This window comes from Thermobia domestica, chromosome 11 (genome assembly GCF_964235325.1).
Source record: "Thermobia domestica chromosome 11, izTheDome1.hap1.1, whole genome shotgun sequence".
NCBI lineage: Eukaryota > Metazoa > Arthropoda > Insecta > Zygentoma > Lepismatidae > Thermobia > Thermobia domestica.
The window spans coordinates 88,715,545-88,729,596 of NC_137464.1; the positions used below are offsets into that span (position 1 = coordinate 88,715,545).

The following is a 14,052-nucleotide window of genomic DNA, read 5'->3' on the forward strand; positions in this document are numbered from 1 at the left end:
GATCATCAGCAGCACGGTCTCTCGTACTCGGGAAAACGCATGCTGAAATGATTTCTTTCACGCTCATTAGTGAAGAAGACGTGAAATATACCGTGACGAAGTACATTGCATCACATGTTATTCCGAACACAGAAAAGATGGAGCTCCCGGTTCCTAACACTTCCGACTTCCCTCCGAACCACTGGATGTCCATTCTGATTTTCTAAGGCTTACCTCCTATCTACTTTGGACCCTCCTTGAAATCAAGGTATATCTGAAAACTCGATTGAGATATCTGAGTATTACACCCTTAGAAAATACTCCGTACACCTATTGAAAATTGACGAAATATGCACTTCTGAATTGTGTATGCGTGGCTCCCTTCACGCTGATAAGGACCACCATCCACAGTTTCTGGAATTCGAAATTTGGCCTCTTGAAATTTGAATTTTTCGCGATTTTGGACAGCCCTCGCTCTAGAACTATGCACTTTTCGTCATAGGTGCATAGGAACTTTTTCACTTACTTTGATGTGAGGAATCAGCTCTTACAGTTTGTCGGTATATTTCATTAACACCCTGAATATATTAATTTTCTTCCTATTTCGAGAATTAACAACTAGCCGAATCTCCTTTCTTAGCACGGGAAGAAATGGCAAATACATGAAAGGAATTTTTCAGCCCTCTTTTTTACCCTCTTTGCATATATATATTTGAAATTAAATGAAAACTTTAAGTTTTACGTCCCACGGTTATGCCAGTTAGGCTAAAGGAGACGGTGATGATGAGAGATGAGTGAAATGGTGGAATGAAGAAAGTGGGAGGAAACGGGAGAACCCCGAGAAAACCCACGAGCACGGTGTTTGTCCACCACAAAGTTCACTTGGCGGAGGCTGGGATCGAACCCGGGACCCCAAGCACCAGAGGTGAACGCTCTACCACTGAGCCACCGCGCCCCCATATATATATTTGAATCGAAACGAAAACACAGAAACCCTACTCGATTCCCAAGTATTAGCTTTAAAAACACTTGAAAACGGTGTGGCCGTTATTGTTCGCCAAAAATCTACCCTCCTTAGAATACTTATTTCAATTCAATAAAACTAACCCAGGTCAACTAATTTACGTTTAAAAATTCATGCTGCCCTTACTTTCGACATTTTATGAGTGCAAAATGGAAAATTAAATGTTCCTCACATAGAGAGAGAACTTGTGAAAAACCCTAGGATACCTTCCAAATTAATTTCAATAGAAAAATTATATACGGTACAGAGTTCCATTTGTCTAACTTGAAGGGTTCGTGAAATACGTATGTCATAGGATACGTGTTTTGGTGAAAGTGACAATATAAAAACCTGGTTCCAGTCAAGTGCTAACTATGCTCAAAAATTCATTCCAAACGGTTTACCTGTTTTCCCGTGATAATTAAACAGACAACGTTGATGTTATTTTTATATACCGAGAGTAACGGAAATTACTTTCTTCTGCCTGAGAGGTGGAATTTTCCAAAACGCCGGTGGACATGGTCACTAAATTATAATAAGGAAGTCATACAGAAGCTTCATCTTCCGACCATTAGGGGCTCAGGAGATACTAAATGTCTGGTATAATTTTAAACCTCTTCTTCCACCTCTTCTCCTTTAGGATATGGATTTTAATAAACGTAACGTAATAAAAATTGGTTCAAACTAATTTCAAACGGTTCAGTTGTTTCCCCGTAATGATGAGACAGATAACGTCAATTTATATATGGAGGGAAAAAAAAAATACGAATTTCACCCTCCTGCCTTAGTTTTTTTTTTTTTTTTTTTTTTTTTTAACGCTGGAATAAGTGTCGAATTATTTTTAATGATGAGTTCATATATCTAATTTCATTTTCAAAGACTGAGAGGCTCCTGAGTCACACTATGTTTGATATCAACTCTGATCCACCTTGACACCCTTCCTTTAGGATATGCATTTTAATCAAAAAGACATCATAAAAACACAGGGTAACAGTTCGGAGATAGGGGGAGGGTGTCAAAAATGGCAAAAAAACAGGATTTACAGAAGTTTGAGGAAAGTGTGATGAAAATTTTACCTAATTTAGCTCTAGATTACCGAATTTGAACGTTATAGTGACTTATGTGGAAAAAGAAAGTGAAATATTCGTAACGAAGACAGAAAACGCGCTCTGCGGGGCACTAACCCGACTTCACTCGCTAATGCTCGCTCGGCAATACTATATGAATTAAATATTGGTAACTTAACCTAACCTAATTTGCCGTATTGGAACAATAAAACGATCGAATCTAATAATAATAATAATAATAATAATAAAAAGCTGGCTCTACATCGCTAAACAAAAGCGAAACAGTTTGATCTAGTTAATAAGCAGTGATGATTTTAGAACATTTTCTCCGCGAAAATTCAATACATGAGGGGTGGAAAATCCTAGGAATCTACATTGAGCATGGTAAGTTGAATGGCCCGGGGAAATTTCGTGGCTGGGGGGTGATTCTCACCCGGGCCACCCCTAAAATCATCGCTGGTAGTAATTATGTTCAAACATTTATTTCAAACGCTCAGTCCGCAATATACACGTATACGTTCTAGTTACGGTCAATGATATGCACAATTCTAAATTAAAAATTGTGAGTATTACATCTTAAACGGATTCGAGTTTTCTCCTTAAGTTTCCTACATAATATGAAATGATTAAAAATGCACTGTCAAAATTCTTGGCCCATTAACCAATCACAAAATACGATACATTTTGTTCAAACTGATTAAAATCAAGGGCCGCGGTGGCTCTGCGGTAGATCGATCATCTCTGGTAAGGTCCCTGGTTCGATCCCAACTCGTACCAAGTAGACTTTGTGGTGGACAAATACCGTGTGCGTCGGTTTTCTCGAGGTACTCCCGTTTCCATTCACTTTCTTCTTCTACCATTTCATTCATTTCTCATCTTCACCGTCTCCTTTAGTCCATACGACATAATCGTGGGACGTAAAACTCAAGATTTCATTCCATTTTTTGGATGACGATCCTGTTATCATACAGATTAAGATGCAAGTTTCAGACTTAATTCGATTAGCGTCCCAGAAAGAACAGATATCTCACAATCTATTTCTGTTTTAAGCAAAATAAATTTGATTTAAACGAAAATCATTTTGATTTAAATCAATCTATCTTGCTTGAAACTGACTAATTTATTCAAAAGAATTTATTAAAAAAAAAAAACAAAAAAAAACTGTAACCAACGCAGTTTTGATTGTAATTTAAACAGCCTCAAAAGCAATTATCAATGAAATCAAAAGCACTCACTTTTGCTTTTCCAAATTACACACATATTATATATATATAAAGAATCTATAATATATGTCGAATTTCGGCTGCCAGCTGTAAGCATTGTCAAAACTTCGTTAATGCACGGTATTTGGTAGGGATAAGGAAAGTTCGATGTTTAATATAATCTTTATAAGTGGTTTATCAAAACTTCTTTATACTGTATATTTATAAAGTCAACCCGTGCGTATATGTCCATTCAGGAGTTGACGGACCATTATCGATTTTGGTTAGGACATAGTGGGTCAAATATTAGGAATCGAGTTCGTTAATGGATACTGGACACTTACACCGGAAGTGGTGGAAATCAACCATTTCCGGTTTCAAATCGCTGTACAGCACAAACGGTACTAGATGGCGACAAGCGTCTTTTGAAGTGTTCCAAGAATATATTCCACATCGATCCTAACCCCTATTAAAACCGGGAGGAGGGAAAACCAACCCTTTCGGATTTAACGGTGATCACTACACTATAGAGTAAAAACTGTAATAGATAAAGAGAAGCGGATTCCTACAATCGATTAAAATTCCCAACAATACACCTTATCTGGATTCTTTACTCCCTACTAGATCTGAAAGTGACAGAAACAAACTACAACTTCCGGTTTCAATAATAATTCAGAGCGAAAACGATATCGAGAAGTTTTTATTATTATTAATCGATTGAGTGTTCAAAGAATATACTCTATCTCCATTATAATCTATCTACTAAAACCGGTAGTGACAGTACGTATTACCACTCCTAGTTTCATTACTGAGTAGTATCAAGCCATAGAAACCGAACTCCTTCATGCAATGCACACGTGACATTGCTACCTGTTAAACGATTTATAAGTTTGGAGGAGCAACAGTGGGTACCTTTGAGTTTATTGAACTCACTTATAAAAACACTAGTAAACAAAATGTAACCTCTTCAACAATAAATACGCTACTGAGGGATGTCGTACAGTAGCTGCCTTAAACTGAACACACACACAGTACCTAAGCAGATTTCTGCTACTCACAAGGTGAGCTGATGGATTATCGTCGTTCAAGGAAAATTCTACTGCAATATTCTCTCAATCAAATGATATAATCGGTGGAAATCGTTCAACAGTATGCATACTTCCAGTCAGCTCTATTGTATTTTCGTTCAGATGGGTAGTTTTTGGGAAAGGCGTGGGTTAAACTAACAATGTGTCAGAAAGAAGAAGCAGTAATTTTATTTCTCATTGAATATACGCAATCAAAACATTACTTGCTGTGCTCTAACTTCGAAGAAGCTTGTTAATACAACACATAAAAGGATATTTTAATATTGTCTTACTCCAAACAATCCAGTTCTAGGATTAAAAATTTAAACTAACTGACTACAGCACAACGTCCTTTTTCAACACCCAGGCTACAAAAGACGAGGCAATAGCTTAAAGTGGATTCGGAAGCATTTATCTTAAGCAGGTACAGACACCGGGATAGAATTCGAGACAACACGCACCGCAATACCCATTTCACGTGAAGGGAGCATATTTAAAATGTAAACCATCATATTCCAACAAATGAAATCGAGATTTGATATTGGAAACTTCGCTGAATCAGATTTTCAAAAATTGACAATTAAGCATAAACGCACTATTTGGAAGATTCATGAATGAATCTGCAGAAACTTACGGGTTAGAATGAATATATATTTATTTCAACAAAAAATACAATACGTTAGAAAGACCTTTGAAGACATAATGCGATTTATGAACAAGATAAAAATTTTGACGCCAGAAGTCATACAACATATAAACCTTAAGGGCTGATAAAAGATGAATATTTATTCAACACGACTGTTTATTCATTTATTTATTTATTTATTTATTCAACTTGAATGATGAAGCGGTGAGTTGTTCGAACAGTTCAGATGCTTAGAAACATATGAAACGAAAAATTTATGCTTCTGCGAAATAAATAAATAAATAAAAATTAAGATTCATAAATAATACAGAGCACTTTACTCAAGAAAAAAGTAAAGACTAGAATGATGATATCTGTTCAATTGACGACACCTTAGTGATGCAAGGACTTACTGTACAGTTGCATCATGTGCGCGCGCTCCCTCTGCCTTGCTACATGATCACATGCTACAACTTCGTAACGAAAAGAGCAACTCAAGTACAGTTCTCTGCTGAACACAGAGATCATAACGATTGGTAAATCATAGTACGCCTAAATCCCACTAAAATTACTTTCAAAACCTAACAAAAAAATAACGAGCAAGACGTACATAATTTGCTTGGGACCGGATAAAAAAATTATATTTCCTATTAATATTTAATTAACTTGTCCCTACATCAAGAACAGAAGATAATATCTACGACAGAAACAAAATAAAATATCTGGTAGATTACAACCCTGTCTATGATTTCCCATCTTATTTTTTTCTACTTCGCCGAGCTGACGAACGAACTAAATAGAATGAATGAATATATATATATATATATATATATATATATATATATACAGAGCGTTCAAAAAGTCTCTATACATCTGAATCGTGTTCAAGCTCAGGAGGCTCATGGAGGACATTTCCTACATTTGCTGTGAAAACGTGTGTGTGTATATGCTACGCCCTGTACATAGTGCTTTTATGCCATAAAATATAATAAATTTTGAGTAAAATAATTTTCTCGTTGCTTTGAGTATGTGACAATTCAGGTGTATAGAGACTTTTTGAACGCTCTGTATATATATGTACACATTTTCAAAAATTACGTTCAAATGATACAAAGATATTATAAGTATTTGACAGATAAAGTGGTGTGATCCAGCGAACTTTTAAACTGTGTTAGGAAATATGGCTAAGATTCAAATAAAGCGGCGCATGAAATTTATTGCTGATGACTTAATTATAGAGTGAGATTCGCATACTCACCGGGAACAGTGTTACGGTTGATTACAGAATAATCAAGAGCTCAGCGCGAAGCAATATTCTTCAATCTCTGATCGCCAAGGTCAATGTACGTGACAACCAGAACAAGTAATTGTTTACGAGATAACTACTAATATATATATTTTTAATGCTTCTCTCAATTCTTATTTTATGCAGACTGAAATCTTTTTAATATCAGTAGATCATTTACTTGAACTTACAGCTCATTTCGTTTTATTTATAATACTTTCACAAATCTGGGAAATATTTGAGAGCAAACTAAATGAAAGAGAAAAATCAATAACTTTTCTCAAATGGCACTACTTCACCGATTGTTTCCTTCAGAAATTTCACAGTTTATAAGCAAAACTTGTAAGTGTGGACAGAAGTTAAGATTATTCCATTAAATTTCAGTAACGATTACCTAGGGGAGGAGGTGAGGTAAAAATTTCTATACTTTTAAGTACGAAATCTGCAACCAAAACTGTACCCTTAACTATTCACCCATCCAAATATTATATTTGTAATTAAATTAATCGATATGGCACTTTTTAAAACAGTACATTTTTCTCTAAATTTATTTAACCTATTCAAAACACCACTAAGCACCAGTGACAACGCCAGAGGGGAAGGAGCTACATCTACTATTCTCAAACATATTGGATTTCAATATTTGTCAAGCAATATAAAAATATTTCCCTCATAATAATAACGAAAGTTACCTCCCAAAGCTTTTTCTGCTCCTTTCCTCCTCAAAAATTAAAGCTGACGTCGCCATCAGTTAGCAACCTCGAACTCACCCAATCATTTCTGAAAAACTTTAGCACTTTTTAAAATGATTTCCGCACAAGTGTAATTAACAGGGGTGTATCGGTATCGAAAGGGTGGGTCCTAGGGATCCGGACCTCATCGAAATCCCAATTTTTCCGTAAATTTAGACTAATTCTAGGGGTGATTTTTTTAAATAAATGTTAATATAATTTATCCTCAAATTGAATTTGAATCCTTCCCGAAATAAACTTCTGTCTACGTGCCTCGTAATAAATCGTCTGTAACACAGTTAACGTAGTGTTTCAAAATGCAATTTTCAAAGCCATTAACCTCCTGAGATACTGATAAACCTACTGTCTTCACGGAAACTGCAATTTGAAAATAATTAGTGTTCGACGTTTTCTCCTCTTTTCTTACTCACACCATTAAATTCAATTGATTAATTAAACCTACAGTACCGGTACCGTATCTACTTTGTTAACTATCCTAAGGAGGGACTGAATCTTAATCATGTACATGAAAAACAATAGTTAAAGACTCACGATAACTTGGCAACTGCATACGGTGGAAACTATAGAAACAAGAGAGCTAGTTATCAAAGCTATTACACTTAAGCCAGCATACAATGAATTCACATGTCGGTTACATGAATAAGGGGTAAAGAATATAGAAAAAAGGGTTAATTTTAACTGCGAGGGGCCAATACAAACCATTAAGGTAAACAACAACGTAATGTAAGCTAACCTAACCTAGTCAAAATTAGGCTATAGCTAGTTATCAAAAAAAAAAAAAAAAAAAAACGAACTCCTAAAAAAAATTGTCCCTCCCCCATAATTAGAACTTATCCAAAAAGAAAAAAAAAACCGCGTACTCACTATTGGAAAATAGAAATAACTCGAGTTGCTACAGCATCAATTTTCAGCGTGCAAGGTAAAAAGGAAATATGCCAAAATTCATGTAACTTTCTCTATAATGAAGTGTTTAATATAACGCGTTGAAACAAAATTACCAAACTGGGGAATCCCCCTCCTACACACGACAAATGTCGTGCTTCAAAATAACGGTAATTCCACCTCCAAAGCTAATTCACCGCATATTTATAAATTAATAAACATAGATTAATTAACACTGAATTAGTATATTTAGAAGCTCACTCTAAGCAGGCTATTAGCTTATGCATTTCGTGTGACAAGTACGCCTGTCACTCACGTTGACAGTACTTATAATAATAAGATATTGTATAAACATAATTAAATATACACAGAACAACTAAAAGCCTGTAAGCAACCGCTAAGACACATAAATATTGATGATACTGAATAATTATTTAACACTTAAAATAAAAATATTGCAGCACAAACTTAAAAAAAATAATCATTAAAAACAAAATGACAGTTTGGGCCAAGCCCCCTTCGATTGACACACTGACATCACAAACATATCTGACTTAAGCTATAGCTTGTAAAATATTAAACTGATAACTAAATGCATACCCAAATGTCCGAATGATCTCTTTGTACCAATTCCTCGAATGGAATATTGCAATTCGCCACAAAAGCATCCGGCGCGATGGCGGCATCGTGAAAAACAGTCAATCCAAGGTTTACAGCATTTTGCACTTCGGTGGTAAAACACTCATTCCAAACAGGTTTATAAGTTTTAGATTTTGTACTTGAACGATTTATATGATTTTCGTCAACATCTATCGCCACATAAGGATCAATCGGCTGCTCCTCTGGTTTGCCGAATCCCATATTATGCCGCTTCTGAAAATCCGTTTGTTTTAAGTCGCAAGCCTCGCATATTTTCAGCCTTACGGTTCCAGTAAACATTGGGTCGTATAACACACAATTAACACTAAACTCTTCCTCGGATCCGGTAGGGCACTCAAGTAACAAAAAGATACATCAACCGCATAGGGAAACTCTTAAAATATCTTCCAAAAACAAAGCTTTCTTGACAGCCATGAAGGTAGACTTGATAAAAATTCCCTGCACTCTAATTAGCTATCCCACAATGCCTCTCGTTACGTCAGAATCAACATGGCGACATTAACAGGAGTGCTGGTGCGTAGTTTTCAACAAAATTTCAGGTGTCATGCAGCCTGTCGCAGTAATTCAAGGTATGTACACGGTACCTGAACAACTTCATACCATGTCAATAATAAAAACAGAGCAATTAAGTGCATGCGAGGTTTGTTCTTGAGTGCCCTCACGTCTAGTCATGACATTTAGATCGGAGTTCGATCCATAACTGCACAGATATTCGCATGAGCAGAAGGCAGATTCGGTATCAGCTGTTGAGATAACTAGTGCCATCTGCGAATAGCAATAGAAAACTGAGGCAACTTATTGATCTTGTGTTCTGCTTCTGCTAGAGGTGTTGAGCTGACGTCCTGTGAGGATCGGCGCTGTGTGTATGATAGTAGTTATTCCGTTTGGTTCATGTTGAAATTGATGAGTTCCGTACGAACAACAGTAATAAGGTGTGATGAGAGAATAATACAAACATAAAAAGAAATCAAAATTGCACCTTGCAATCTTTATGAATAGTAAATTGTGTTTTTATTGCATGACAGTTTATTTTCATGTTCCATTAGTCCTTCAGGAGCTTCATCAGAATGTTTACATGTACATATATGTTTATAGGTAGACTTGCAGAAATTTTTTTCATAATGGAATATCAATGCCTAAGGAATGTATTTTAAAAAAAAAATGACATATTGATAATTAAAGTAGCAAACTAAAAGTAATATAAACGATATAAAGCAGGGTTGTTATATAGTTCAGATTTTCTAGTATGCCGTCAATTTTTTCTTTATGAATTCACTTATTGTGTTCCCAATTACTCCCTAAGACATTATCCTTGGCATTTGTCCACATAATTGCATACCGATCAATAATGTGCATGCATATTGATGTGTTCCCCTTATGGGTATAATTACACGTCCGGGCAAATTCCATAAAAATTCTACCAAAAATACCTACAAGGCCTATGCTAGGTGCCCACTAAACTGCACGAATGCTATCTAACGAGTCAGGGCAAGAACACAGCAGGGATCCGCGTGAAGGGGTGTCCTTAGGGAGCAGGCACGTCAGCGACGAGGATAGTGGAAAAGGCATTTTATATCGCGCACTTGTATTGGTTAGAACACATTCTCTCCATTGCGCAGAAACAGTCGACAGAAATTAATATTACACATTCTTTTAAATGCACTCACTCTTTTTAACCGTATTGTAATGGTTTGACACCTGTAATCCTACGTGTACAAATATGCTCCGTTAGTGGAAATTAATATTTTTGGATGGTCCTCTTTCCTATGCACTCCCTCATTTTAACAGTAAAATTACAATTTTTATTACGGTGTATTGTAAATCTGCATCAATCCTGCAAAAGAAAATTATCAGAATTAGGCATTACTCGAGCAGACGGCTCTACCAAATTTTCACATATTTATTGCATTTTCCGATTTCTTCTTGCAAAGCATGCACTAAATGAAGAGCTAATGCATAAACCACGAACCAACTTGTACTAGGTAGCCACTAAAAGCACGAATGCTATCTGAGTCAGGGCAGGAGCGCAGCAGGGGGGCCCGAGCAGAGCGAGGGGTGCGTCCGTAGGGAGCAGTCGCGTCAGGATAGTTGAAAAATACATAAAATATCCGCAATAATTTTCACCTTCGAAAACACTTAAATAATCGTAATAATTCTTACTTTCAAAATGGCTTCTTTAGTTTCCCGGGTACAAATGGTCCGCTGCGAGGAGAAATTCGCCTGTTTTGAATTTTTACTCTTTTTTTTTTTTTTTTTTTTTTTCACACTTCGCATAGTTGATTTTAAATTTCAACATACCATAACGCTCCAAAAACTTTATAGTATGACGCTCTTTATCACACAACTCTTTGTAATAAAATCGTATGTTTGCACTATACCCATCACAAATGTTCATTGCTAACACGAACAGAACATTTTCGCCATTTATTTCCACCTTTTTCGCATTCTTGTATTCTTCCGCTTCAGTAAATAGTTACACTTAGAATACGTTCACTCCCATTTAAAATGTATTTCAATATGATATCTAATGACAGAAATTACTTATATTCACACTCTACTTCTTTTACGAAAAGTGTTTGACATCGTATTTTACCTATAAATTTTGTTTTTGGTAGAGCCGTCTGCTCGAGTGAACCCCAGAATTATTACATACACACACATAATCTATTTTCGTGGATTAATTCAACTCGTCATCGTTCTAATTGGTACCTTCACTCACCCAGGTTCCCACATCTGCCAAAGAGTTACGCAGTATCCTTGTGGATGCATGACCATAAAGACTGAAATTCACTGTTGATGTTTTAAAGCATCAGAGGGCGAACTTTACTAAGCACAGCTATTATCCCTGTACTCATCTAAAGCTTACCTGTACGTAAACATTTCTTTTTTTACTTTCCTCGGTATATATATGTGGATGGAAGCACTGACATATTATTTTGTGGACTTATTGTTAATCTGGACGTTACTAGGGGCCGCGGTGGCTCAGTGGTAGAGCGTTAACCTCTGGTGCTTGGGGTCCCGGGTTCGATCCCAGCTCCCTCCAAGTGAACTTTGTGGTGGACAAACACTGTGTGTGTGGGTTTTCTCCGGGTTCTCCCATTTCCTTCCACTTTCTTTATTCCACCATTTCATTCATCACTCATCATCACCGTCTCCTTTAGCCTAACCGGCATAAGCGTGGGCCGTAAAACTCAAAGATTTCATTTCATTTTCTGGACGTTACTAATATTTTGCAGCTCAATGTGAGGTAACTTTAGTATTGATATTTGTTGTAATTATGATAACTTGATTGAAACGTAAGCGCAGTCTTTTTTGAGTACTAATAAAAATTCAGTAGTTTCAGCATAGAGTAAAAATATTCCTAGGAATATTTTACTTTATGGTTTCAATATATTCAACAGAACTTACTATAAAGTTATAATGATAAATTAGTAATTAACATTAAAATAGCAATTAAGACGTACTAGCTATTCAAGTTGTTTACTATCTTTAAATCAGGTTAACTTCAAATCTCCACTAAAAGCAGTTCTTCATTGAAATTGAAATTCTTTCGATAAGTGTATCTTTTGCAAAAGATTTGCACCGGATAACTTGACATTACTTTCATTTAGTATAGCTAAAGTTGAAAAGGACCGCACAAGCATGACTATAAACACACTGTTTTCTACAAAAATTGTCACCTAATCCATTACAAGTTCAAATCGTATTAGTGACTTTTCATTGGTGCTAAATGTAGAATAATAAACTTAGGAAAGCTATGAGAAACATGATTGTAAATTTAAAACTAAAGCTGTAGTCGCCAGAAAAATCCAGACTATGTTTCACCGTAAACGTTTCAGCAAAGATTTCTTGTCATCCTCGACACGCGGAGCAATTTGCAGTTGTGGGTGCGTTCGGTACGTACAGCTTTAGCTTTGTGTTTAATATGCATTGTATTAAATCGTTTAGCAATGACTAAAAAAATTTTAATTAAGTAAGCTATAGAATGCATATAGAATATTTAAATAAGAGGAACATTTCTTATTTAGCATCTTGGAAATAATAACATCATAACAGATGGTCTCACTGGTATTCTTTCAATAATTTTTCTGATGAAGCCAAAGGGGTTTAGTTACTTACACATCAATATTTTAATAAAAAACGTTATGGTTTGGTCAGAGACTATCATTTCTATTTGGAATTACTATAGCAAAGCTAACATGAGCCACATAGTTATTTCTAAATGGAGAGTGTAGAAAAATCTTTTAAAAAATCACTCATCTAAAAATGATTATAAATAGTTCTTAGAAAAGTCATAACAGATTACTTTAAAACGTGTGGTTTGTTAAGGACTTCCTATTTTCAGTAGGTATGCTTTCACGAGATTTGTTTTGTGACTGCTCAGGGAAAAGTAGGAGGCAGGGGAGTAGCGCAGTATTAGGACGTTGAGACGCGTGCTGTGCGAAATCATTGTGGTTGGGCCGTAAAGTAAAAGTGCACATTTTAAAATTCATAGAAAATTGTGCTGAGTCAAGTGATGGACACTTTCAGCGTTACCTATATCTTTCAAAAGGAGGCCACTAATAGAATATAATTTCGTGAATCTTAGGGAGGAAATGAAAGAGGAGAGTGCAATTGGAAGGGGAATTCGACAGGAATGCTGTCTGTCGTCAACAATATTTATTATCTGTTTAAAAGAGATAGTGAAAAAGAGCCTACAAACTGAAAACGGCAGTTCAGTAGGAGGTAGAATGATTAGGTGTATACAGTTTGCAGATGACACGTCACTTGTTACGAAATCTGAAGAGAAAGCCAACATATTAGAAAACTTGAAGAAGAGAAGTTTATTCTACTCGGTTGGAATATATATTGCATGTTTATGATGGCCTCACTGAACTGTACCTTTACCAAATAGATATAATGTCGCCAAATACAAATCTCTTCTAAGTGAATATAGATAGAAGTGAGTCCATTTTATGGTCCCAGTCAGTCTGTCGCCTTCTCTTTTCCTATGAAAACGTGGTGCGGGCAGCTAATTAAAATTCATACAAACTTTGTCAAATTCATGCTTTTGGAGATTGAAAGTAACTGCATTTAAGTGAGGAGTAAAAGTAACACGTCTATGCATTTATTACTGTATTGTACGGTTGCTTTACATTCATCTCCTTGCCGACAAAGAGAATTTGGAATTCTTTAAAGAAATAATGGATCAAATGAAAGAAAAGAATAAAGCGACATCGTGAAAAAATGAGAAAGATATATTATTATTATTATTATTAAAAAAAAAAAACACCTATAAACATCCTAGAATTATGTAGACTTCGACAGTTTCAACGAACCGCCGTAAATTTATGAAAAATCAACGTGAGTTCACGTAAATTTTTCTTCATTTTAAAGAATCTAGAATCTAATAATTTTATCTGTATATATTTTGTCCAAGCACTCTTTATTCCATCTATAAATAAGTTTGCATTATCTATAAATCGAAGGTAAGGTTCTTATGTGAATTCCTCAGCACGTTAATTAAGTTTTTGTTTTCAGTATACTCATG

At 35.6% G+C, this 14,052-nt stretch overlaps 2 protein-coding genes across 8 annotated transcripts in view; one reads left to right on the forward strand and one right to left on the reverse strand.

The window, feature by feature from the left end:
- The window catches only part of Pkc98E (Protein kinase C), a 281,404-nt gene extending 272,540 nt beyond the window's left edge, over positions 1 to 8,864 (reverse strand). For all 5 annotated transcript variants that reach the window (XM_081730782.1, XM_081730780.1, XM_081730781.1 and 2 more), the window contains exon 1: positions 8,463 to 8,864. In XM_081730782.1, coding sequence (XP_081586908.1) covers positions 8,463 to 8,801 — 339 coding nt within the window. In that variant the 5' untranslated portion in view covers positions 8,802 to 8,864. The remainder of the gene's footprint in view (positions 1 to 8,462) is intronic.
- The window catches only part of LOC145664266 (iron-sulfur cluster assembly 2 homolog, mitochondrial), a 114,887-nt gene that overhangs the window by 89,602 nt on the left and 11,233 nt on the right, over positions 1 to 14,052 (forward strand). Inside the window, exon 1 of one of the 3 annotated variants that reach the window (XM_081730784.1) lies at positions 8,993 to 9,091. The exons of 1 other annotated variant lie outside the window; for it this stretch is intronic. In XM_081730784.1, the coding sequence (XP_081586910.1) occupies positions 9,012 to 9,091 (80 nt within the window). In that variant the 5' untranslated portion in view covers positions 8,993 to 9,011. Of the gene's footprint in view, positions 1 to 8,992; positions 9,092 to 9,299; positions 9,455 to 14,052 lie in introns of those variants that run through there. One more of the 3 variants, XM_081730786.1, reaches the window with a different exon arrangement.